The sequence below is a fragment of the Staurois parvus genome, unplaced genomic scaffold (genome assembly GCF_062004578.1).
Source record: "Staurois parvus isolate SC_StPar_1 unplaced genomic scaffold, SC_StPar_1.0 ptg000014l, whole genome shotgun sequence".
Lineage (NCBI taxonomy): Eukaryota > Metazoa > Chordata > Amphibia > Anura > Ranidae > Staurois > Staurois parvus.
Genome location: NW_028317810.1, coordinates 9,269,606 through 9,296,887, shown reverse-complemented (window position 1 = coordinate 9,296,887; position 27,282 = coordinate 9,269,606). Strand labels below are relative to the sequence as shown.

Genomic DNA, 27,282 nt, shown 5'->3' with positions numbered 1-27,282 from the left:
TTTTAGTGCATCTAGAGACTCCAAGGAGCCTTTCATATATAACCTCCTACTTCTGCCTTTTCTTTCCATTTGGTTTGGGCCCAGGTCAATGTAGCATTTGCTCTGTTTACATTCAGTTTGTCTGCCTAATAATAGTAATAATATACAGTAAAAAGTACAAGGGGATAGGTCATGAACAAAATGCCTTTTGATATAAAATATGTAAAAAAAATACAATAGTTTATCTTAAAACAAAATCTTTAACATTTTTCTTATCAGAATCACAATCCAAATATATACACTTCAGGCAGAGCTAAAAATGTAGCTTTAAAATACATAAATCGGGACACTGGGACACTGTTCCTTTCTAGGGAATCTCTTGTCCAATCAGTCATAGCTGAAGTACACCAGAACACCACATTGGCAGTGACCTGATGCTCTGAGAACACCAATTTTCTGGGCCAGAAGCTATTCTCAAAACCATTTAGCGTAGGCTATTTGCTTCCAGACCAAGAAATTGCAGTCTGACTCAATAATATATGTTAAAATCCTACCAAAAGAAGAGTACAGTGCACAATATAAAACTCAAACTAAAGGTATCTAAACCCATGGGCTGCATTTGTTTTATTTATTTTTTTCAGTCCTTTTCCTATTTATTCACTTGGCGATATTGCCAGTAGCATGATTCCTGTCCTAGGGTGACACTTACTGTACTGTATTTATAAGTGTTGTCACCCTAGGTCAGGAAGTGTGCTAGGATTACACAGTACCTCCCCTTCTCTTTTCTGCACTGTAACTGTAGACAAGAAGCAAGAACAAGAAAGAAAGCAACTTCACAAACCAATACCAGAATCCATATATGATTTCTAAGCTTCAATGCACTCCTGCAATAACTGGGAACATAAGCTGCTAGAACTAGGCAGGTCCTACATAAATTTAACTAAACTGAAAACAGCAACTGTTTCTAAACTAGGATTGAGAACCAAACTCCACCAGAAATCCCTTCGGATTTATATTCTGCTTTCTACAGATGGCTGTCCGAATGTCTGAAACCACATATAATGGGGGTAGAGCCTATCTAAGTCATGCAGGAGTTACCTGCGTGTAGGAATGTGTAATCCTAACTGACTGCATGCGTTCATTGCAGCATAGAAATAATAATGTATGGTTCTTGGCAGTGGAGACATTGAATTTGACACTCCTTGTCTGAAATGGCAGTGCAGACTGCAGACAAGTGGAATATAAGCTGAGCAATGTTAACATTGGCCTTGGCCTTTGATGATAGGTATCTAGGAGCATGGAAAGACGTGGCAGAAAATAAGATAATATTTTGGCAAAGTTGATTGATATTGCTGCATATAGTAAGTTCATGTGTTCATGTTCTAAAAGTACAGTTTTTCCTTAAATAGATAAATATTTTTTAATTATAATGCTAATATATTCCTGTTTCCTTTATATTTTTCTGTTTTACTTTTAGGAAGCAGCCTGTCTAAGCAAGACTGGGCCATTCAGTGGCCAGCTACAGAGACAGGGAAGGAAAACAGTCCTGTCACCCAGCAAGAGACAGCCCAATGGATTCGAACGCACATTTCACAGAGTCCCAAACTACAGTCCAAATGTATCCAGCATTACTGCCATTTGCCTGTAGCTTATGGATCTATGTACACTAATGTAGACAGGTTGACTGTTGAAGCATATCCAGGCTCCTGCCAATCATCAGAGACTGGGCATCGCTCCTTACCACCATCACCCCGCCAACGCCATACAGCACACAATCCACCACGGACACCTAACATTGTTACAACTATGACCCCTCCAGGGACTCCCCCGGTGCGGCGAAGGAACAAGTTGAAGCCACCTGGCACCCCTCCACCTTCATCACGGAAACTCATTCACCTTATACCTGGATTCACCTCCCTGCACCGAAGCAAGTCTCATGAGTTCCAAGTTGGACATCGTGTGGATGAATCTCATACCCCCAAGTAAGTGAATATAAAATTATCTAGATCTGTGTGTCAAAAGGAAACGTACAGAGTATATAGTATCCCATGGCCTCCAATATTGAGGAAAGCCTCAATGATAATGGTGATCTCCATTTACTATGCAGGTCACAGATTAAAATGGTTTATAAAACACATAGTTTAATTTCAGTAAACTAGGTTTACTGTCAAACTATATAACATGATACTGAGTTTTTCAGAATTGTATATTAAATATAAATATGCTTTTTTAAAGAAATGAAGAGCAAGACAATATGTAAGCTTTCATTGCTGACTTCTTCTTTTGAGAATGCCAGTTGCCTGGTCATATTCCTGATTCAATTGTCTCAGTATTTTTTCAGGCACTGGTCTGGAACAAGTATTTGGTTTTGCACGAAGCAGCCCCAATCCCCTTCTTCTGGGGTTACCTGCTGGCGCTCCTGGTTCTTTCCCCTGGTCAAGTCTCCTACAGTATAGGAAGCAACATAATGCTCAATCCCAAGCTGGGCTGTCTGTGGCTACTCAGACACATAGCCCAACTTGCCCCAGCCCCCCTGCTCTCTTCTCAAACGTTTTGGCTAACAGGAGCTGAAGCCAATGGCTCCCTCTGCTCTCAGCCAACCCTGTAAGAATGGGGAGAGGGGAGAAGAGCTGCTGCAAACATGCACAGCGCTGGATCAAAATTCAGTATTTAGGGGGGCAGGGAGGGAGCTACTATTAAAAGATTTTTTTTTACCTTAATTCAGAGAATACATTAATGTAAAAAACCTGTAAGAATCGCTTCTTTTGCACTAGAAATATATAAAATATTATGTTTTCTCTATGTAGAAACTTTAATTGAATAAATCTATCCTTAGCAGAGATCATGGAAGTTACATAATTACATATATAGTCTGCCCAGTCATTCTCTGTGAGGCCGGTCAGATCTTCCCTCCATTTCTGAAATGAATCATTCAACTAGCATGGGCAAGTGAGAGTCTGAAATAGATGGAGGAGGAAAGTGGGTTCCCTATCACGTTTGATGTAAGCAGCTTTTCAATAGGATCTGATTCTAAAGTAATAGGTGAAGGGAATTGCATTGAAACTTCATGTCTTAACTGAAAAAAACCTAGAAAACATCCAATTAGGAAGATTACATTTACCTTTGAAGTCAGTGAACCCCATTAATTTCCCTTCCGTCATGACATGTTCACCATGCTTCACCATGGTTCACCATTGCTTGATTATATCAATGCTGAGGCTCTGGTATGCATCTGATAAAGGTGAGAAAGAGATGGGTGAGAAATGGGTGAGAAAAGGTGGAGTTACCCCATAGGGGTGTATGTGGTAAAAAGGATTGAGGGATATAGTATCCTGCTCTGTCAATATTCCACACTGAGATGGTTGTTCACATCAAACAAGTGTCATCAGGGTGAGTGCAAGGGCCCTGAAATGCCAAAGAGTTGCTTTGGAACCCAGAAGGACTGCTTTCAGAGTCACCACAGTGTTATTTGAAGGTTCAGAGAATTACCCGCATACTGTTACCGAGACCACGCTAACAGCGAAACAGTAATTTCTCTGCTGGGCAATTGCATTCCAGTCAAAATAATTGTCAGTGCCTGCTTCTGATTGGATACAGGTGCTGTTTGGGTGACAATTTTCTGACAGGTCCCTTCAACAAGTTGATTGTACAATCAACTTTTTAAGAATGGAATGGTGTTGGCATGGTCATACACTGCTCAAAGTTTGGTTAAGCCAGCAGGAACTGGCCAGAATTCGAGCAGTGTATGGCCACTTTCAGTGATTCCAATTATTGGAGCGTGAGAGTCAGAAGACAGCTTGATTTTGCATCATGAGAAATAAGCAATGGCAGCTTCTATGTTTCCATAGGGAAAGATTTCCTTTACTGTAACATAGGTTGCATTTGTAGACACACACATTCAGGACGACAAAGAAGAAAATAAAGTTTTGTGCTTCTTTTGTTTTGATCAAAGCATCTCCTGACATTGGCCCTCTGCTGACAATAACCTTATTTAAAAAACAGTTTTGCAATGCATTGCAGATAAAACGTTTGGTTAACATTGTGCATCTACTTCTAGACATCAAACACACACTGAGATGGTGAAATCTCCAGCACACAAATAGTGAACATTTTAATACATGTTGAAAACAAGCCCTTTGGGTTTTTCTGTGTTTCTGTGAAATAAATGCATGCCATTTGCAGTGTGTAGCCAGCCATACCCTACAGACACATATATTTCCATTCAGCGATTCCTGGCCATGTGCAAGGAGGATGCAGAGATCCGGTCTATGTCGCTCACTAAGTCCTGTACAGTCTCACATGAGCAGCAGATAACAATGTTTCACTGGATGGCTGAACGTTGCATGCAAACTGGAGACCCAAATATCCCAGCAAACAGATGGGATTGCTCAAGAATTAATTACAGTAAAAATTATAAGCGGAGATGGGTGCGGGAAGCAGGACCCCATACTTCAGCCTAATGCAGAAACTGCTTCCTGGATTTTTAATTTCACATACTAATTTGCTGCTGTTTTGGACCAGACTTTTTTTTTTCTTTACAGTAACCCTTTGGAAGCTTATGAATAGTTGTCAAAATCTGTCTGGGCACGTATTCCTGTACAGTAAGAGTACAATATTAGCTAACATAGGTCATTAAGAGTCCTTCACAAGTAGAAAACTTTGAAAGAAGCATATTTTGTGATACAAATCCATACAGCTTTATCATGAATGTACGTATAGATCTCTCATTTCTTCAGATAAAAAAAAAAATGTGTATGTGTATATATATATATATATATATATATATATATATATATATATATATATATATTTCCTTATTAACGGGCTTTGCAAATGGACACAAATATAAAAGAAAATAAAAAGCAAAATTTTAAAAATTGGGGGGGGGGGGGGAGCTATCTGATTACTTGGAAACCAGGAAAAAAAAAAAACAATGTAAAAATGCATTTAGACAAGCGCTCCTCAGAGTATGAATGATATCACACTGATAAGCAGACCATATCCCCTTACTATACTCTCACTGTGCCAAAAAGAAGCTTACGAAATAATATCTTATAACAAGTGAAAAACAAATGAAAAACAAAAATCTGCAATATTATCACATTCGTGTCATATATCCGTGATCACTACCGCTCCTGGAGGACGTCGCTTTCCGAAACACGTAGGGTGAGGCCTTGGATGTGACGTCACCACGTACGGGTAAGCCTCCAGTGTTCGCTGAGCCCAGAGCTGATCCATCCATTTTACATTGCTGTAACTGCTGGTGTCGGCTGTGACACTTTGTTTGTGAGTGCGGTCCATGCTCTTTTAATGGAATAAAAGTATTTTTGATGGTTTTAGCTATGAAGCTTCCTCTTCTCTTTCTATATACATGTATGAGGATTCATCCATACAGGTTGACAAGCTGTCGGCATTCCTGCAGATTGTTGCTCCCAGAGTCACTACTCATTAGCTGGTTTATAACATTACCAGCATAGAGCTCTGGTGAGTTCATTTAATTTGGCTGGTGGTGGATTTGTCACAGTGTGGTGGTGTTTTGATAAGAAGCACGAATATTTAAGAAGATAAAACCGAAAAGGAGATATTTTGCACATTTATGTATGGACGTTTTAAAAAAGGATTGATAATATTGTTTGGACACATTGTTATTCACATATTAACAGTGATCACGGATATATGACACGAATGTGATAATATTGAAGATTTTTGTTTTTCATTTGTTTTTCACTTATAAGATATTATTTCGTAAGTTTATTTTTGGCACAGTGAGATTATAGTAAGGGGATATGGTCTGCTTATCGATGTGATATCATTCATACTCTGAGGAGCGCTTGTCTAAATACATTTTTACATATATATATATATATATATATATAGATAGTGATAAGAGGTACCCTGAGAACATCAGCCAGCCACGTTCGTAAAAGAAAGCGGTCCTTTTATTGGGATCTCCAAAACAAGTAAACTCAATGAGATTTCTTCAGCCAAAAGTACAGTAAAACAGTTTGTAGTTCTGATACAGAAGAAAGAACACCCCAGGCTCACCACTAACCTCTCGGTCCCATGCTGGGGTTATATTTCCTCCATGTATCAGGGTGCTGGACAGGGACTCAGCAAGAAGCATCTCAGTTGCCAAAGGGTTCACTTTCCTTATGACCTGTGAACCGCTCCACTCTGCCTCATTGACAGAGGTGCTGATCTGTTCCTGCTGCCTTTCAGGACTCCCTTGGATGTGGCTTAACCCCTTCAAGGCCAGAGTCCTTGAGTTGTCAGGATTTGGAGGTTCTTCCTTCCCAAAACTCTTCGAACCTCCGAAGCTCCGGACCCCTAATAAGAACTTATACATTCAGAGAGTAATTACAATTAATCCTCTCTTCTTCAAAAGGATTACTCTGGAAGTCTTCATGGGTAAGAACCCCTGAGTACTCAACCATGTCTTCAAACTGCCCGCCTTAAAGGGACCACAACTTAAACAGTACCTGCTATTAAGGACACATTCCCAGTGTCATGTACAATATACTGTATATATATTTGTTAAAAATATTTTTACACCATTAAGTAACAGTGGATATTTATGTTTTTTTTTTCTATAATGGGCAGTGGATTTTTTATGCTGTGCTTACAGCAGATGTCCTGTTGTAATGTGATTTAAATGGAATAAAAATGTGAAGGGAAAGTTGATAGAGTAGAGTCTTAAAGCAGAACTGTAGGGAAATAGGTACCTGCACTGTTTAAATACATACTGTATATGGTTACTGATCTACCTGCCAAAGGATTTGTAATTATGTATTACCAATTTTGCGATTTACACATGTATGGCACACTGCACAGCTAGACAAGTGACACACTTATTTCCTGGTTGAGCAATTCCAATAGCTTTCAGTGTTACCTCTCTGCCTCCAGGTACTTCATTGGACAGAGGGGTAGATTACAAGAGCAATGGAAGTTGTCTAGCTTGTAAAGTGAATGTTTTCTCTGGACTATGTACACTATGTTCACACTATGTTCACACTGCAAAGTAAGGCTGATGGCACAAAACTGTAAAAATCTGCAGCGGCAGAATTGTTAGGAGGTGACCTGTTTGTCCCTATGTAATCACTGCATTTGGCTACAGAGGAAGTGATTCCAGAGGGACACACAAGTAGCCTTTTTAATGATACCACCATTGCCAATTTGTTGCTAGCAACAGAATTGCTTGTGTCATTAGCCTTAATGTTAGGGTAGCTATCATCACTTTAAATACCCAATTATGTTTGAAGAACATAAAGAAAAAGGATATTTGAACATTCAAAGTGAACACGACTAATATTATTATACTAATATTGAATTTGCAATGTAAACCTACACCTTCCAAAGTGAACATTCATTTTGCTAGGTGAAGAGATTATATTCCTTTTGTAAATGTGCAATTAGCAGGGAGGTGATTCAGGAAACCGTACTGGTACCAGCAGCTGAACCAGTAAGTATAAGAATGATCTTTCTGGCTGTGCAGTGTGACAGTGGTGTGTAAATCATAGGACTGGCTAAGAAGAATAATACATTTTTGATAGGTAGAATACAAAGAATATAAAGCAGGCATCACTAAATGGCAGACCATGGTTCGGACCCAAACCGAGCGACAGATCTGTCTAGGCTGATGTGGCCATGCCATTTAGCTTTGCCTTTGTCCCCTCTCTTCCCCCACACCCTCTGTCTAGACCTGCCAGCACTCTGGTGCTCTGTCCTGCTGTGAAGTTGACACTGTCCGCTTCATTGCCGGGCAGAGGATTGGTGAGGTGGCTGGTCTGGATAGGGGGCAGGAGCAGCCCCACTTTTTAACTAGCGGTGATTGGTTGCTACAATGCAGGCCAGTCCTAGCAACCAATCATCCACTATTTATCAAGAAAAGTTGGAAATCTCTTGCCCTCCATTAAAGCCTGTCTCACTTCCTGTCCTCTGCCCTGCTGTGTAAGGTAGGACTGCAATGTAAAGGGGGGAACTGCTATCTAAAGGGAGGGTTATATTCTACAGGGGTTCTGTAGTGTAAAGTAGGGGACTTTAATATAAATGGGGTGGGTTGTGATGTAAAGGAATACTACTATATAAAGGGGGCACTGTAATATAAAGAAGAGCTCTATTGTAAAGGGTAGCTGATATATAAAGGGTTGGGGCTACATTGTAAAGAGTGGTGCAGTGACGTAAAGGGGGAGGGGCTATGTAAAGGGGTACTCTGTGATGTATATGGAGGGACTGTAAAGCAAAGCAGGGCTGTGATGTAAAGGTGGGTTTTAATGTAACGGAGGTTGTAATTTAAAGGGAGAGGGGGGGCTGCAACATAAAGTGCTCAAATGTAAAAGAGGGTACTGTAATGTAAAGGACTGTAATTTTCAGGGTGCCACTTTAATGTAAGGATGCGGGGGAAAAACTGTATTGTAAAGGGGGGAATGTGATGTAAATAGGAACACTGTGATGTAACGGGGCATGTAATATAAAGAGGAGCACTTTGAATACCTTATAAAAAAAGAGAAAAAAAAAGGCTAGCACAGCCAGAAAACTGACCACACAGGGATGAATGCGCTCTCATGCCTATTGTGGTCAATTTGAAATTGGAAAGCAGGGGGATTGGCAGGATTTCCCGGTATTTCACACAAAGGAAGCAATGCAAAGAGAACAGGATACTTCTTAACACAAGTATATGGTACAACAGACACATATCAGGAATAAGAAATGTTAGGGTAATTCTGCAGCAATATTTTTCTTGTAGTTATGTGTTATCATTAAAATAGAATGTAGATATAATTCAGATGTACACACATTTGCAGTTTGAATGATACATCTCTAAGATGACAGAGCTGACTCTCATTGTGTTACAGATACTTAGTGAATTTAATTCTGCTAATGAAAGACCTTTAACTCATAAAAATGTAGTGTATTCCAGTGTGATAAAGTACAACGTATTTTGTTCATTTTTATGATCATAAAATGATTATCCTGTTAACGCACACAAGTACTACTTTGTGTAAATTGGATGATATTTCCATTACAGCATATGTCAGTTTATCTCTATTAGGCCATATATATGTGCTTGAAATATGCAGACCTTGGTCTCTCAGTTTGATCCTTTGTGTGCCATACAGGTTGTAGATTCAGCTGTATCATGACATATTATCTGTGCACAAATGCCCACCATCTATAGAAGGAATTAATTAAGAAAATATCAATTTAAATATGCCAGTCTGAAAGTATAACTAAAGGTAAAACTTTTTGGATCAAGTGGCAAGGGAGTAGAAGCACTGTCAGGTTTTTAGTGGGAACATTTAATGCCATTTCAGCTGTCTACGAGGTGATTTTTCCCCACATTGGTGATTGGTTGGATATCCTCTCATTTCCTGTTAAAGGAAATCTTTTTAGACACACATGCAAAAAAAAAAAAAACAACCCTGGCAATGGCAGTGGTTTTAACGCTTCCCTATGAGATCCAAAAAAAAGACATTTTGGCTTTAGAAATATTTTATTAAGTCTGTTTGTATATTTTGCTGGGTCAGTTTTAGGCTAGCCAGTTGCCCATGGTGAAATGTGAAACCTTTTGAAACAAACAGAACTCTTGAAAATAATTTCAGGGAATAGCATTATGAGAGTAAAAAACAGCAGCTTCGAGGTGAGTGAGGTGGAAATAAAAAGATTTGCCGGGAGTCAAGCTGTGAACTCCTACTTACGAGAGCAGCGGGATACCGCTTTGATTATGATGCTTTAAAGGTACGCTATTTTCTGCATGAGGAAAGGCAGTGATTGTGTTATTTAAATGTATACCCTAACCAGTTCATGTTATGCCATAATATTGTTTTCATAAAATAGGTCATATCGGTAGACCTATTGACAAACATCCAATATCTGATATTTTGGATTACTGTAGTAAACAGAATGTGTTCCTTTTCCCATTCTCTGGTAATACAGTAGGTAGAGTTGGGCTTTAAGTTTTCCCTGAACATGAAATCTCTTTGAGGATATGTTTACTGTATGAGTGGCTTGATGACACACAATGTGACATCAGGCCACTCACAGCAAACGTATCCTCAAAGGGATTTCATATTCAAGGAAAACTTAAAGCCCAACTCTACTATTACAAAAGAATGCATACAAATACAGCCTTTCTAGGAATGCCTACAACTCCAGACTGACACTCACCCTTTGAAGGTATTTTGATATATCAGCAACACTATAGATACCTTTGTGAAGATTTTATTATGAACCAGAGCTAACTGTAGACTGCTGTAGACCAGCAATGTACCGTAGCTATAGACACACATCACTATTCTCATTTGGGACTTCACCATTCAAGCATAACGGATCATAAAATGCTCTTTATGAAATTAGTTATCATGCTGACCTGTCTTAAAACATGATGAAAATTTTACAAAATGCAGAAATGCGCTTTTAGGCATACAGAGCAAACATATAAATAAATAAAATGAGAAGACAGACAAAAAAAACAAATCAGAGTTCTGAAGTGAAAGAATGAAAAAACATTGTTGGAGTCATTTAAACCCTACTGAGTTGGTCTGCTTCTTGATGTTGATTATACTCATCACAGTCATTAAATAGTTGTTATAGAGTTAATGCCTATAGGAATAAAGATCCCAGTACGGTGCCCAAGTTCAAATCTATTTATGATGATGACTAAAGGGTTAGTATGTTTATCCAAGTGGAGCATCCTAGTAATTGATCAAAAGATGCCCTGTTTCTGAATGAAAGGGAGCAAGCGAGATTAAATTTTGTCAGATGAGATTACGTAAAAGGTTAATATTTTTAACATAAATTTAGTGAATTACATCCTAATGGCTAAATGGAGCTTGCAAATGTTTGTTTTAAATAGGCAAATCCTAAAGCACACAAGACCATTGCTAGATGTGCCCATATTCATGGAATTACAGTCATGGCCGAAATTGTTGGCACCCTTGATATTTCTCCAGGAAATCATGTATTTCTCACGAAACGTATTGCATTAACACATGTTTTGCTATACACATGTTTATTCCCTTTGTGTGTATTGGGACAAAACAAAAAAAGGGAGGAAAGAAAGCAAATTCGACATAATGTCACACAAACCTCCAAAAATGGGCTGGACAAAAGTATTGGCACCCTTTCACAACTGCGGATAAATAAGAATGTTACAAGCATGTGATGCTCCTGTAAACTCACCTGGGGCAAGTAACAGGTGTGGGCAATATAGAAATCACACCTGAAAGCAGATAAAAAGGAGAGACGTTCACTTAACCTTTGCATTGTGTGTCTGTCTGTGCCACACTAAGCATGGACAACAGAAAGAGGAGACGAGAACTGTCTGAGGACCTGAGAACCAAAATTGTGGCAAAATATCAACAATCTCAAGGTTACAAGTCCATCTCCAGAGAACTAGATTTGCCTTTGTCCACAGTGCGCAACATTATCAAGAAGTTTGCAACCCATGGCACTGTAGCTAATCTCCCTGGTCGTGGACGGATGAGGAAAATTGATGAAAGATTGCAACGCAGAATAGTCCGGATGGTGGATAAGCAGCCCCAAACATGTTCCAAAGACATTCAAGCTGTCCTGCAGGCTCAGGGAGCATCAGTGTCAGCGCGAACTATCCGTCGACATTTAAATGAAATGAAACGCTATGGCAGGAGACCCAGGAGGACCCCACTGCTGACACAGAGACATAAAAAAGCAAGACTACAGTTTGCCAAAATGTACTTGAGTAAGCCAAAAGCCTTCTGGGAAAACGTCTTGTGGACAGATGAGACCAAGATAGAGCTTTTCGGTAAAGCACATCATTCTACTGTTTACCGAAAACGGAATGAGGCCTACAAAGAACAAAACACAGTACCTACGGTAAAATATGGTGGAGGTTCAATGATGTTTTGGGGTTGTTTTGCTGCCTCTGGCACTGGGTGCCTTGACTGTGTGCAAGGCATCATGAAATCTGAGGATTACCAAAGGATTTTGGGTCGCACTGTAGGGCCCAGTGTCAGAAAGCTGGGTTTGCGTCCAAGATCCTGGGTCTTCCAGCAGGACAATGACCCCAAACATACGTCAAAAAGCACTCAGAAATGGATGGCAAAGAAGCGCTGGAGAGTTCTGAAGTGGCCAGCAATGAGCCCAGATCTAAATCCCATTGAACACCTGTGGAGAGATCTTAAAATTGCTGTTGGGAAAAGGTGTCCTTCCAATAAGAGAGACCTGGAGCTGTTTGCAAAGGAAGAGTGGTCCAAAATTCCGGGTGAGAGGTGTCAGAAGCTTATTGATGGTTATAGGAAGCGACTGATTTCAGTTATGTTTTCCAAAGGGTGTGCAACCAAATATTAAGTTAAGGGTGCCAATACTTTTGTCCAGCCCATTTTTGGGGTTTTGTGTGACATTATGTCATATTTGCTTTTCTGCCTCTGTTTTATATTTGTTCCAATACATACAAAGGGAATAAACATGTGTATAGCAAAACATGTGTTAATGCAATACCTTTTTTGTGTGAAATACTTGATTTTCAGGAAAAATATCAAGGGTGCCAACAATTTCGGCCATGACTGTATACCCACAATGCAATGTAGTTAGAAGCAGTTGTGTAAATAAAAATAACTCAAAGCTAATGTGTCCAAAAGCAAAGCAGCATAAGCATAACCTGACTTTACCTGCTAATACATCAGCCTTCATGTACATACAGCTGTGCTCAAAAGTTTGCATACCCTGGCAAAAATCGTGAAATTGTGCCATTTATATTGAGAATATGACTGATCATGCCAAAAAAACCCTGTCTTTTATGTAAGGATAGTGATCATATGAAGCCATTTATTGTCACATAGCTGTGTGGCTCCTTTTTAACCACTTGCTAACCGCGCTATAGCCGAATGACAGCTACAGCACAGTTGTCCAGTTTTGGGAGGGCATCATATGACGCCCTCCCAGAACGCACCCTCCTGCGCGCCCCCAGCGGTGTGCACCCGGCGATCTCTGTGATCGAAGTGTCCTACGGACAAAGCTGTTCACGTGATGAGGTAAAAGGCCAATCACAGCACCTTTTACCACGTGATCAGCTGTGTCCAATGACACAGCAGATCACGGAGTAAATACAGTTGCCAGTTATCGGCAGCACATTCCTCACACTGTCACAACGTAAGGAAAGTACTGCCGATAACTGGCAGCTGTCACAGAGAAGATCAGCACTGATCATCAGTGCTCAGATGATCAGTGCAGCCTATCAGTGCTGCCTATCCGTGCCACCTCATCAGTGTGCATCAGTGCTGCCTATCATCAGTAATGGAGAAAAATTGCCTGTTTGCAAAACGTTATTATAGAAACAAATACAAACTTTTTTTGCTTTTCAAATTTTTGCTGAAAATTGGCCTGGGCACAAAGGGGGTATAAATGCCCAGTAGGCAAGTGGTTAAACAGGCTGCTCATGCTTGAAAACCCTCCAGTGTGGCTACAGCACAGTTGTCCAGTTCTGGGAGGGCGTCATATAATGTCCTCCCAGAACGCACTCTCCCGGGTGCCCCCAGCGGCGCACCCGGCGATCTCTGGGATTGATGTGTCCTATGGACATAGCTGATCACGTGATGAGGTAAAAGGCCAATCACAGCGCCTTTTACCATGTGATCAGCTGTGTCCAGTGACACAGCAGATCACGGAGTAAACACAATTGCCTGTTATCAGCAGCACTTTCCTCACGCTGTCACAGCGTGAGGAAAGTATTGCTGATAACCGGAAGCTGTCACAAAGGAGATCGGCACTGATCATGAGGGCACTGATGATTGGTGCCCTGATGATCAGTGCCCTGCAGTGCTGCCCAGCAGTGCCACCCACCAGTGCGCAGCAGGGCCACCCACCATTGCCCAGCAGTGCCACCCAGCCGTCCTGCCCAGAAGTTGCACTCATCAGTGCCCAGCAGTGCTGCCCATCAGTTCCGCCAGTCAGTGCCATCAGTCAGCGCCGTTAGTCAGCCCATCCGTCAGTGTCGTCCATCAGTGCCACCTATCAGTGCCCATCAGTGCCACCTATCAGTGACCATCATTGCTGCATATCAGTGCAGCATCATCAGTGCCTCCTCATCAATGCACACCAGTTCCGCCTTATCAGTGCTACAGCATCAGTGCAGCCTATCCGTGCCCATCAGTGCTGCCTATCCGAGCCACCTCATCAGTGCCCATCAGTGTTGCCTATCAGTGCAGCCTCATAAATGCACATCAGTGAAGGAGAAAAATTACCTGCTTGCAATATTTTATAATAGAAACAAAGAAAAACTTTTTTTTTGCTCTTTTTTTGTTTATAGTGCAAAAAATAGAAACCCCACTGGCAATTAAATTCCACCAAAAGAAAGCTCTATTTGTGTGAAAATAATTATAAAAATTTCATATGGGTACAGTGTTGCATGACTGCGCAATTGTCATTCAAAGTGCAACAGCGCTGAAAGCTGAAAATTGGCCTGGGCACGAAGGGGGTAAAAGTGCCCGGTAGGCAAGTGGTTAAATCATAATAATAACCGAAATCACCCAAATGGCCCTGATCAAAAGTTTACATACCCTGGAATGTTTGGCCTTGGTACAGACACACAAGGCGACACACACTGGTTAAAATGTCTATTAAAGGTTCATTTCCCACATCTGTGACTTTTTAAAATGCAATAGTCAGTGAGTTTGTTAGCTCTCACTGGATGCACTGAGCAGGCTAGATACTGAGCCATGGGGAACAGAAAAGAACTATCAAAAGACCTGCATAACAAGTTAATGGAACTTTATAAACATGGAAAAGGATATAAAAAGATACCCAAAGCCTGCAATATGCCAGTCAGTACTGTTCAATTACTTATTAGTGGAAAAGTGGAAAGCTCGTGATATCAAGCCAAGGTCAGATAGGCCAAGAAAGATTGCAGCCACAACTGCTACATAGGTGTGGAAATTTTTGAAAAAACTACCTGTCCAGGGACTAAATAAGGGCCCCAATCTTTCTGTCCCTCATGACAATCTACTTGTCCTGATTTAAAAAAATTATGTTAAGGGGGGGGGGGCTTTTAAAAACTAAAGAGGCTTTATGGCTACTTAAATGTGTAATATTTTTACCATTGTGCTGTTTATCTCCTCGTCCCTGCCTGTCTCCAGCACTGCACCTGGGGACTAGCAGGGAGCAGAGAGACCTTGCAGGAAAAGGGTGGGTCAGGGCTTATACTTTATCCCTTTCACTGCCAGAGCCATCTTTGCCTTTTTTGCACACGTTTAAAAAATAATTTTAGGCCTGAAGATTACACAAAACTCCCAAACATGATATATTTTCTGAAATTAGAGACACTAGAGAATAAAATAGTGGTAGTTCCAATTTTTTATGTTGCATGATTTTACCACAAAATTTGAGTAAGAAATACAAGTAAGTTAATTGTAGGGCACAAGAAAGCTATATTTTTTGGAATATATAAAAGATGAGGTTGCAGCGAGTAAATAGATACCCATCTTGTAAAACCTTAACTTTGTGCGCGTTCGTGAAATGGCAGCGAACTTCAGTACCCTATATTTTCTATAGGTCGACACTTTTAAAGCTCCTTATAGGTCACCAGTTTAGTGTTATGGAGAAGTGGGGTGCTAGAATTATTGTTCTCATTCTGGCGTGCGCGGTGATATGTGACATGTGTATTGCAATCAATGGTTTCATGCGTAGGCGCCCCAGCGTGTGATTTTATGTTTGTACATGCGTATATGTGGGGGTGGGGGCCTCAATATGGTATGTGCTTAGGTATAACTTTACTTTTTTGCAATAAAAACAAAATACTTTTTTTCACTTTTTTTTTTCCTTCATGTGGGGGACAAAGTTCCCTATGTGATGATTTTTGGTGACAGATTCTCTTTGAGACATCCAAGGTCTAAAAGACCCTGCATGTCTCTCCTCTGCTCAACTGACTGTAATGTGGTGCACATCTGCACCATATTACATTAATTCCCGGGGATTGCATTAACCTCTCAAAGGGGACCCGGACGTGACATTGTAACGTCACTTCTGGGTCAGCACAAGAAGTGGAGGGGAGCGGACTTGTCTGCTCTTCTCCCTCCTCTCTAGCCGACGGCGAGCCGGGCCCGCAGATGGGCAAGCGGAGCCCGGGAAACCTCACGCCTGTGGTGCGGAGGCTAGCACTGTGTGAAAGCAATTGGTGGCAGCGCTGCCACCAATTTCTTCACCTGACAGGTGCGGGCAAGCAGCAGGGCTAAAGGAGGAAAAAAGTATCCTGCCCGGCGCCCAGGACTACATGTTCTGGGCATCGGGCGATAGGAATCAAACATCCCTGTGCAAGAATTGTTCGAGATACAAAGAAAAACCCACAGTGACCTCAGGAGAAATACTAGCTGCTCTGGAAAAAGGTAGTGTTTTTATAGGAGCACAATACTTGAACAAAAATGAATTGACGAATTGCCAGAAAGAAGCCTTTACTGCTCTAGTGCCACAAAAAGCCCAGTTACATAATGCCCGACAACACCTTGACATGCCTCATCGTACTTTTTTGTGGCATTGGTGCAGTAAAGGCTTCTTTCGGTCAACACAATCATGCAGCTCATTTTTGTTCAAGTATTGTCATATTGTACTCCTTGAAACAACTGTTTTTTTTTTCCAAAGCAGCCTGTATTTCTCCTGAAGTTACCTGTGGGTTTCTCTTTGTTTCCCAAACAATTCTTCTGGCAGTTGTGGCTGCAATCTTTCTTGGTCTACCTGACCTTGGCTTGGTATCAAGAGATCCTCGAGCTTTCCACTTCTTAATAAGTGATTGAAAAGTACTGACTAGCATAATAAAAGCTCTGGATATCTTTTTATATCCTTTTCCATCTTTATAAAGTTATATTATCTTATTATGTAGGACTTTTGACATTTTTTTTTTGCTCCCCATGGCTCAGTACATCCATGTGAGAGCCAACAAACTCATTATTTATACATAGACACTAATTGCAATTTAAAAAGTTACAGATGTGGGAAATTAACCTTTAATTGTTTTTAAAAACTTTGAATTTTAACCAGTGTGTGTCACCTTGTATGTCTGTACCAAGGCCAAACATTCCAGGTTATGTAAACTTTTGATTAGGACTCTTTCTGTGATTCTGTTATCATTATGATTTAAAAAGGAGCCAAAAAACTATGTGATGATACATGAGTTCAAATATTCACTATCCTTAAATAAAAGTTTTTCGGCATAATCAGTCAAATTTTGAATATCAATGCAAAAATGTCACGATTTCTGCCAGGGTATGCAAACTTTTGAGCACAACTGTATATAAATACAAGTTCTATAAATGCATTAAAGCATTTTTTAGAAAAACTTCATATTGATTATTTATTTGTATAAGATCATTTATTGCAATTGTTTTTGAATTGTATCTAAAACATCATTGCAATAACTATACTCTCCCTTTAAGATGTGATCCAGCATTCTTAAAGAGCTAATGAAAAGCTCATTAGGAACATTCATAGACCCTGTCTGGACAGCTGGAGGTCAACTGGTCAAAAAATACAATTGTGCAGACCTTCCTGGAAAATAAGCCAGTTCTTTGGATATTAATTCCTCTGCAAGAAGTCACAATGAACTCTGTAATGCAGTGACTCAATGTGATCTAGGAATGTAATTACTACATGGAATTTGAATCAATTTACTTGTAGAGATGAGTGTAATATTTTAAAACTGCGTAACTAACATCCTGAATAAAGGATTAACATAATCATAGTATATTTGTGTGTGTATGGATGACAATGAAGAAAAATATATTACAGTGTTTTAAAAATGATCCTGTTTATTGCAGAAAGAAATATGTAATACTGTTTAGCATTCTAGAAATTCTCCCATAACCTAATATTGCAAAAATATCAACCTTTTTTCCCCATTTAAAAAAAATTGGTTTGATAATGTCTCACTGGTTAGATTTAAGTATTAACATCCTTCTTTTAACCCCTTAGTGACTAAGGGTAAAAAAATCTTAATGCCTCTACACAATTTTGCAACTTTGACATGTGTTGATAAAATAGTACATACCATCGCATCTACTTTGTGTATCCAGGTGGATTATACCTTGTTTTTTTTTTCAGGAAAAATTGGGCTTTCTTTTGTTGGTAAATGGTAACCAATATCTCTTTATTTATTTTTCGTTATTATCGAAGGTAAACTGTCCCAAAATATTAAAATAAAATCTTTGTTTTTATTTAGTTGTATATTTCTTGCTATTACCATAACCTACAACCAAAGAACACCCCTAAAATTAATTCTCCTGCAGCTGACGATTGCAGCAATACCACATATGTGCATGTTATTTGTTTTTTGTACCTGTAGTAAGGCCCAGAAACAATAATGAGCATTTTGCTTTTTTTTATCCTACCTAAGACATATTGATAATAATTTAAAAAATGCGTAAAAATTATTTGTATTTATTTATTTTATTGTTATTTTAATTTTTATTATTATTATTTATTTTTACACACATTTGTTTACTTTCAATGAGATAAATATTCAATGGGGTTGATTTACTAAAGGTAAATATACTGTGCACTGCAAGTACACCACAAGTGCACTTGCAAGTTCAGTTGCTTTATATCTGAAGGGAAGGTGTGACTGTTGGGACCTTTGCTTTTTAAATAGAATTCTAAATGATATGGGGTCTGGGATTAAAAATACCATTTCAGTCTTGGCAGATGACATCAAGCTGTGCAATAACGTCTTTACAGGATGTCTCCAATTTACAAGCTGACCTCAATGCACTGTTTAATTGGGCAACTATGTGGCAAATGAGGTTTAATGTTGATAAATGTAAGGTTATGCACTTGGGGGTTAAGAATAGGCATGCATCATACATACTAGGGGAGTACAACTGGGGGAATCAATGGTGGAGAAGGATCTGGGAGTTCTGGTAGATCACAAGCTAAATAATGGCATGCAACGCCAAGCTGCAGTTTCTAAAGAGAGCAAAATCCTCTCTTGTATTAGAAGAGGTATAGACTCCAGAGCGAGAGATATCATATTACCCCGGTACAAATCATTAGTAAGACCTTATCTGGAATATGCAGTTCAGTTTTGGGCACCAATTCAAAAAAAGAACATTGGGGAACTGGAGAAAGTACAGAGAAGGGGAACCAAACTGATACGAGGCATGGAGGAGATCAGCTATGAGGAAAGATTAGAGGAACTGAATTTATTCTTTCTTGAGAAGAGGAAATTAAGGGGGGATATGATCTCCATGTATAAATACATCAGTGGTTCATATAGTGAACTCGGTGTAGAGCTATTCACCCTGAGGTCATCACCAAGGACAAGGGGGCACTCTCTACATCTGGAGGAAAAGAAATTTAATCTCCAAACACGGGAAGGTTCTCCACAGTGAGAGCTGTGAAAATGTGGAATAGACTCCCTCAAGAGTTGGTTGTGCCCAGCTCAGTGGATTGCTTCAAAAAGGCCTGGATTATTTCCTAGATACACAGAATATAACCGGTTACTAACATTTATAGGTAAAGTTGATCCAGGGAATGTCCGATTGCCTATTGGGGGATCAGGAAGGAATTTTTCCCCCTGCAGGAGCAAATTGGATCGTGCTTTGCTAGGTTTTCTCCCTTCCTCTGGATCAACTGTGGGTATAGGATTATAAAACATTTTTTTTAATGGTTGAGCTGGATGGACTTTTGTCTTTTTTCAGCCAGACTAACTATGTACAGTAACTATGTAAATGAAGTGAAGCTCTGTTGATTTTTTTTATCCAATCATATGCAAGTAAAAATGCTGTTTTTTCTATTTTCCTTTCATGCTCCCTTCATATCTAGAACAACTGCACGTTCAGTGCACTTCCAAGTGCACAGCCTATTTGCCTTTAGTAAAGCAACCCCATTGCATCTCTCTCCCATTTAGAGGGAAAAAAAAACTGGGCGGGCTGCACGGGTGGGATGGCGAATCGGAGGCTATCACAGCAATCAGGTAATCCGGAACCGGGAGTCCAGGGTCCCGATTGTTAGTACGGGACCCAGGGCTCCCGGTGAAAGCCTGGTCTTTTTGCCTGATCTTTGTCGGTGGGAAGGGGTTAATCACATTAATATTTCTTACAAGTTCTTGATAGATTATATTGAAAGTATTTAATTTTTGCTGTCCGTGTCTAGTTGAGGACCTATTACTTCACTTCCTGTTCTGGGGACACTATTGGCAGTGAAGGGAAATCTCTACATAGAGAGAGGAATATTCCATTTCTAGAGTTGTTACTAGGACTGCTTCCACTAGAGGATTTACCCTCATTTATTGTTCTGGTGACAGCTGTTAAATTTTAGTACTTGTACAGTTACAAAGTGGGGATTTGGGTAAACTTCACCAACAGGGCCATAGACAAAAATTAGAAAAACTGACAAGGGTTCTAGCTTTTCCGCACCCTATCCAGAACAAAAAAAAATGTTTTAGCTATATACATATACTTTAATTGTTATTATTTTTGTTGGTTATAGAAGGCAGTTAGTAGAGTTCCTGCAAAACATAGTTTTTGCTCATATTAAAGTGCCAGTGTTTAACACACTTATCAGAGAAGATTGTACTTTTGTATAAGGTAACCTTTTTGATCCTAATGGAAAGTCAATAGGAAAAATTGCTAAGGCGACAGATTTATGTTTCTTTCCGTCCAGTGATTTTGTCAAATTCCCCGCAGAAAGATAGAATATTTTTCTGCAATGTATAGTAATCTGATTTTTTTTCTTTCATGCTAGTTATTTTTCTGCTTTTCCGAAGTAAATTAAGAATGTGCAGTAATTTTGCATTTATTATATTCTTGATGATCAGAGCATTTTCTGGTTTAAGTAATAATCCTTTATATGTTGTTATGACTGATAAAGCAGCATAGTGAATGCATTTAAGGCAGGGTGCTTTGCTTCCCTGCCAGGTTCATATACCCAAGGCTTTCCTGGCGGCACTTGTCGCTCATGCAGCTTGCATTATTTATGATAATTGATATCCCCAAACCATCTGTTTTGATATACATATAACCACATGCTGTGGTTGAATTGTTTTCTCTGTTAGTGTCTTGCATGCTTATGGGCAGGGCCTCTGTTCAGTTGACTTGTAGTTATGATTGCCTATGCCAGGCACTGAAAGCCATCTCATCTACAAAATAAGTTATGGCTAAATGGTTCAAAACAGAAAATAATCTGTTCATGTCGTGGAATTTAGACCAAATGATCTAATAATCTAATGTCCCTTCCACATTCATAACGAAACAGATGCACACTGTTTGGAAATGGGCAAAAAAATGATCCCTTTGGCCAGAAGTCATAGATGCTTACATATACCAGGCCAAATTTTGCAGCAGCATGTGTTGATTACCATAGCAATGACTGATTAGCATAACTTAATGATTTCTATACTAATATTTTTAAGAACATAGAAGGTTTTTTTTGGTACACTCGTAATATTTAAAAAACACTGCGCTGTTTTGACTTTTCTTAGGCTACAAATGTGCAAAAAATAAAAATGTTTACATCTTTGTTTCTATTTTTGTATTTAATACTATTTTTATAGCGCAACTGATTCTGACAGTTACAGTATTAATAGAAGGCACTGCAGATGAACACCCTGACGTTTTCAGTGTTCATCTAAAGGCTTTTTTTTTTATCAATGCACAGAACTGACATAGTGGTCACATGAATGAAAACCATTCTGATTGGTTCCCTATCATCACTGGGGACCCCATTTGTCACTGATTGAAAGTCAGAAGCCATGCAGATTGTGGGCTGCTTGCTTTGAATGGATAGTGGGGGGAGGAGGGGGGTTGTTTAAAAACCACAAACTGTCCAGGGCAAATTCAACATTTTTCACATACATGTAAAAATCTGCATTTATTTGCTAGAAAATACTTAGAACACCCAAACATAATAAATATTCTGAAAGCCTGTAGAATAAAACGGTGTCTGTTGCAGTTTTATATGTGGCACAATATTTTGTGTATCTGTTCTTTGTCCTGGGCATTGGATGATATTATCTCAGCACTGTCCAAAAGTGCTCAGAGCTGAAAACTTCCAGAGTTTCTTTAAGCAGGATACCAGAAAATGATGTTTGATCATCTTCTACACCGCTCAGCATTCTGAAGCATCCTGCATGGTCCCGGACTTATGGAAGAACCTTAGTATTAGGAGGGTGGGAGAAGATCAAGCAACCACCACAGGCAGCATGTCATTTGTTTGTATTTAAATATTTTTAAACTCAGTTGGACTTTAGGTTATGTGCCATTATTGGTCATGTGATCAATTGATTTAAAGAAAATCTGCCATAAGAGTATCACAAAATGCTGGTTGCCAGGTTGTTCCTCTGGCTGTACTGCTTTCTAAGACATTTATCTGGAATGATGCTTGCAGTATGTGGATCTAAAGTTCTGATTTTACTGACATTAGCTACTGCAGATTTGTTCTCAGGTCAGTTACATAGACAACTTTGATTCCTTCGGCAGCCATGGAACTAGCATTTATAGAAAGAGGTGGGGACTCTATGCATACGCGCATCATTTTGATGATCCAATACAGTCTGGCTTCCGTCCCCTACACTCCACCGAAACCGCCCTACTCAAAATCACTAATGACCTGCTAACCGCCAAAGCTAATGGCCACTACTCAGTCCTCCTACTCCTCGACCTCTCCGCAGCCTTCGACACAGTTGACCACCCCCTCCTCCTTAATAAACTATACTCCCTTGGCATCAGAGACTCCGCTCTCTCCTGGCTCTCCTCCTATCTATCCCAACGCTCCTTCAGCGTTACATATAACGCTGCCACCTCCCCCTCTCTCCCTCTTTCTGTTGGCGTCCCTCAAGGCTCTGTCCTCGGGCTCCTTCTCTTCTCCATCTACACCTCCTCCCTTGGCTAACTGATAGACTCCCACGGCTTCAACTACCACCTCTACGCCAATGATACGCAAATCTACCTCTCTACCCCTCGCCTCACCCCTTCAGTCTCCGCCCGAATCATCTGCCTACTGAATGACATATCAGACTGGATGTCACTCCACTTCCTAAATTTAAACCTTTCCAAAACCAAGCTCCTAATTTTCCCCCCAGCCCACGCCCCCCCCCCCACCCTCTCCATCACAACCAACAATGCCACCATCAGTCCCACCCCGCAAGCCAAAGTCCTAGGTGTCGTTCTAGACTCAAATCTGTCCTTCCAACCCCAGGTCCAATCGCTGGCAAACTCATGCAGGCTCCACCTCCGCAACATCTCCAAAATACATCCGTTTCTAACCCCAGAATCTACTAAACAACTCATTCACTTCTTTATTATCTCCCGACTCGACTACTGCAACTCCCTCCTCACCGGCCTACCTCATCACAGACTCTCCCCGCTTCAGTCTATCCTGAACTCAGCGGCCAGACTCATCCACCTTACTAACTGCTCCGCATCTGCCACCCCCCTCTGTCATTCCCTCCATTGGCTTCCGATTGCCCAACGCATTTAATTCAAACTACTAACATTGACGTACAAAGCCATTCATAACACTGCCCTAAACTACCTCACCGACCTGATACCCAAATACCACCCAACCCGTACCCTTCGGTCCTTACAAGACCTCCTACTTTCTAGCTCCCTGGTCTCCTCCTCCCATGCCCGACTGCAGGACTTCTCCAGGACTTCCCCCATCCTCTGGAACTCACTAGTCCAATCCATCAGACTGTCGCCTACCCTCCTCACCTTTTAGGCGCACCCCGAAAACCCATCTCTTCAGGGAAGCCTACCCCGCCCTCACCTAACAGCCGATCTCCTACACTCCTCCTACCACTCCATCCCCCACAGCCACTTCCTCCTGTACCACTATCCACTCCCTCCTGGATTGTAAGCTCGAAAGAGCAGGGCCCTCGAACCTCTCGTATATTGTATTGTTACTGTATTGTCTCATGTACTGACCCCCGCTATATTGTACAGCGCTGAGTAAACTTTTTGGCGCTATATAAATACTATATAATAATAATTTTGAGATGATCGTGGGCACACATGACTGTATTTTACTGACTGTGCATCTTTAGCATGAGACCATTTGGAGTATGTTGGCTCTTACATATATGTACTGTATATTTTTAGTAGACATAGTAATTGAAGATCCTTGTAATTCTTTTGTGAGTGATGCATTTTAAAGACAGGGATATTGATGGAGCATTTGTAAGTGAATTAAGGCTGCTCAGCATACTGCCCTGGTCCTGAGAAATGTGTAAAATACAGATGTTCTGTTCTATTATGATGTAAAAGGTTTTTTTGGGGAAGGGAGGGGTCACATAGTTTACATCACTGTGTGGTATTGATTTCCAAAAATAGTGTTCTTTCCTGATTGGGAACATGTGAATTTAAAAAAAAACCAGAAACATTTTGGTGAATTTAAATGAGAATTTATTGTGAAAAAAAGAAAAGCAACAAAGGAAATTTAATCACACAATTGTAATTTATTCTGTCCCTGATGAAAGAACAAATCAAAAGGTGAGAATCTCGTAATGAGGGAGAAATTAAAATGCAACATACTCTCATTGAGTTAATCATTAAAGCAGGGCTTTCTCATATCACTTATATCATGCAGTTATATTTCAATCACAGTTTATGAATACTTTGTGAATTCTATTTCCTTCAGATCTGTACAGTTCATAATTACTCTTTAGGCTTGATATGAATATAATTATTTGGATACCCACTCCGACTTATGAATGCACCAAATTTGCATTATTAGATCAGTAAAATATAAAAATAAAGCACAAAGAAGGTTAAAGTGGTTGTAAACCCTTACATATTCCCAGTGAAGTGACTAGCCTCAGGTGATACACAGAGATCAAACAAATCCTCCTACATAAGTTGTACTTGTTTATTTGCAGCCCTCTCTTTTCTACAGCCTTTCAAAACACACATTTTACATAGCATCATTCAACTGCAGAAAGCGGGGCCAGGATCTAATGTCTCACACGCTGCAGAGCTAGAGCACGAAGCTCATTGAAATCTGAGCCTTGATTGGAAGGAAGGGACACACAGTCTCACCACAACACACAGGAAACAATGCACAGCTGAGGTTGTCAATCAAAGGCTGTGTGCCTAATCTCCCTATTCCCTCTCTTTCTATCTCCTGGAGTCAAGAAAACCTGTCAGAAGTAAATAATGCAGACAGCATAGGAACAAGACAGCAGAGAGAAATCACACTCAGTACTTTGGATTCAAGTCAGTACACACTACCACTTTAAAGTAATGTAAACACTTACTGAATGACATTTAGCTTTAAATGCACTGTGTATCATAATCAATTGCCATTTTTGCTCATTAAATACTATTTTCACCTGTATTTCATCCTATTTTCTGCTTAGTACTACGGATCTCCTATGCTCTCTTTCTGCCGCTTCCTGTCTACAGGCACTCATTTTGAGGCATTTCCACAAAAGTCCATTGTGACCAAAAACCTGAAGCTTGTAGCTCAAAAAAAGCTCATGACCTTTTTAGAACTACAGGTTTTGAGCTTGAGGTGACACAACTTTCAGGTGTGAACAGGCACAAATAAAAGCAAAATAATTTGGATGTTGAGAGTTTTAAGTTACAAAATGCACAGGTGTGAATTGGACACTTTGGCAGGATCACAAAAAATGCAGATATGAAGAGGCTGAAAACAGTATTTACCCATTGTAACTTATCCCTATTCCATGGTGTAGCCTAGAAGTAAGGAGAGAATTAGTCAGAAAAGCAATTAAGAGGCCAAAAGTAACTCTGAAGGAATGGAGAATCTAGAGATCCACAACTGAGACACCTTCTATGTGAAAACTTAACCCTTTGCTTTTAAGAGCTGGATAGGAAAGCAAAGAAAGTAATTGCTGAAAAATCATATCCCTTTTGAAGTGTAGCAAAAGGCAAATTCCTCTGGTCCGATGGGGCCAAAATTGATCTTCTTGGACTTAGTAAAAAACACCAGGCAAGAATACTTCCACCATGGTTCACACCATGGTGCAGAGATCTCCGTTTTTCTGTGCGCGTTCTGCAAGGGCACACACCACAACACTAGTATCACGTGCAGATTTTTTATGTGCAGGAATCTGCAATGTGTATAAAATTCATTGCAGTGCACATGAAAACTGATGTAAACTGATGTCTCTGCAAGTGAAATCTGCGCATCAGTTTCTATCAGCTTTTTTACACGCATGGTGTGAACAAGGTTTCACAGTGCTAAAGCAGGAGGAAATAGCATCATGCAGGAACTGGAAATTAGTTCAGGATTGAGTGAAAGATGGATAGATTCATATACGGTACATGGCAATCTGCAGAAAAATTTATTTTAATCTGCAGGAAACCTAAAACACGGAATGTAGATTTACCATTTATCAGGACAGTGACTCTAAACATAGAGACTGTGAGGCCTAGTTCACACTAGCTTTGAAAGCAGGTGTTTGAGGGGTGTTTTTATCGCTCCTCAAACACCTATGGAAATGATACTATGGCCAACACACAGTGCTATTCACATTATCAAAACAAGAAGCGTTAGCGTCGCTTCAAAATTGAAGCCTCATATCAAGTCAGGAGGAGTTGAAGCCTTTCAATGCCTCTGATGCAAGTCTATGGTGACGCTCCTCAAACGCCCTTGCAGGCGTTTGCGGGGCGTTAATACCATTAGAGTTTGTTATAGGCGTTTGTGGTACGGTTTTAACGCTTGTAAAATGCCTCAAAAACGTGCACAGGGAGTTTGGGAAGCGTTTTTAACGCTTGTAAAATGCCCATACTAAAGCTCATTAACGCCTGTCTAATGCCCATACTAACACTATAGGGGCGTTTTTGAAGAGTTAGTCCTCATGCACATTGGACGTTTTTACAGCAGCTGTTTTTGTCTTTTGACATTTCTTTCTGCAGCCAGTAAACTCCCCAGCATGTTATCCTATGTGTCCATGCACACATAGACTGTAATCAACGTTTTTTAGCAGGGGCATTTTTTGGCTGAAAAAACCCCAGGACTAGCGGGTTTCTAGAGGAGTTTTCTAGCTGTAAAAATGCTCTAACACTGAAAAACGCAGTAAATCGCAGCAAACCAGCGTTTTTGGACTTTTTTTTACCCAAAATACCTCTAAAAACGCTAAAATACGCAAATGCGAAAAAACGAGGCAAAATGCTGCTAAACGCTGATACAAAACCCTGAAAAACACACGTTTTTAACGTGACTTTACACAGCTAACGGCGTTATTAAAGCATCCAGTGTGCATGGAGCCTTAGAAATTTAGTCAAGTGTGAACAAGCCCTTAGGGTATATTGTTCATTTGGAGGGGGAAGCAGTAATTAATGGAATATAATGACATCATGCAATGATGACATGGAAGTGCTGGTG

The 27,282-nt window shown here is 40.1% G+C and overlaps 1 protein-coding gene across 2 annotated transcripts in view; it reads left to right on the top strand.

Annotated features, from left to right (window-relative positions):
- The window catches only part of KSR2 (kinase suppressor of ras 2), a 645,462-nt gene that overhangs the window by 229,333 nt on the left and 388,847 nt on the right, over window positions 1-27,282 (top strand). For both annotated transcript variants that reach the window (XM_089677203.1, XM_089677211.1), the window contains exon 4: window positions 1,457-1,961. In XM_089677203.1, the coding sequence (XP_089533329.1) occupies window positions 1,457-1,961 (505 nt within the window). The remainder of the gene's footprint in view (window positions 1-1,456; window positions 1,962-27,282) is intronic.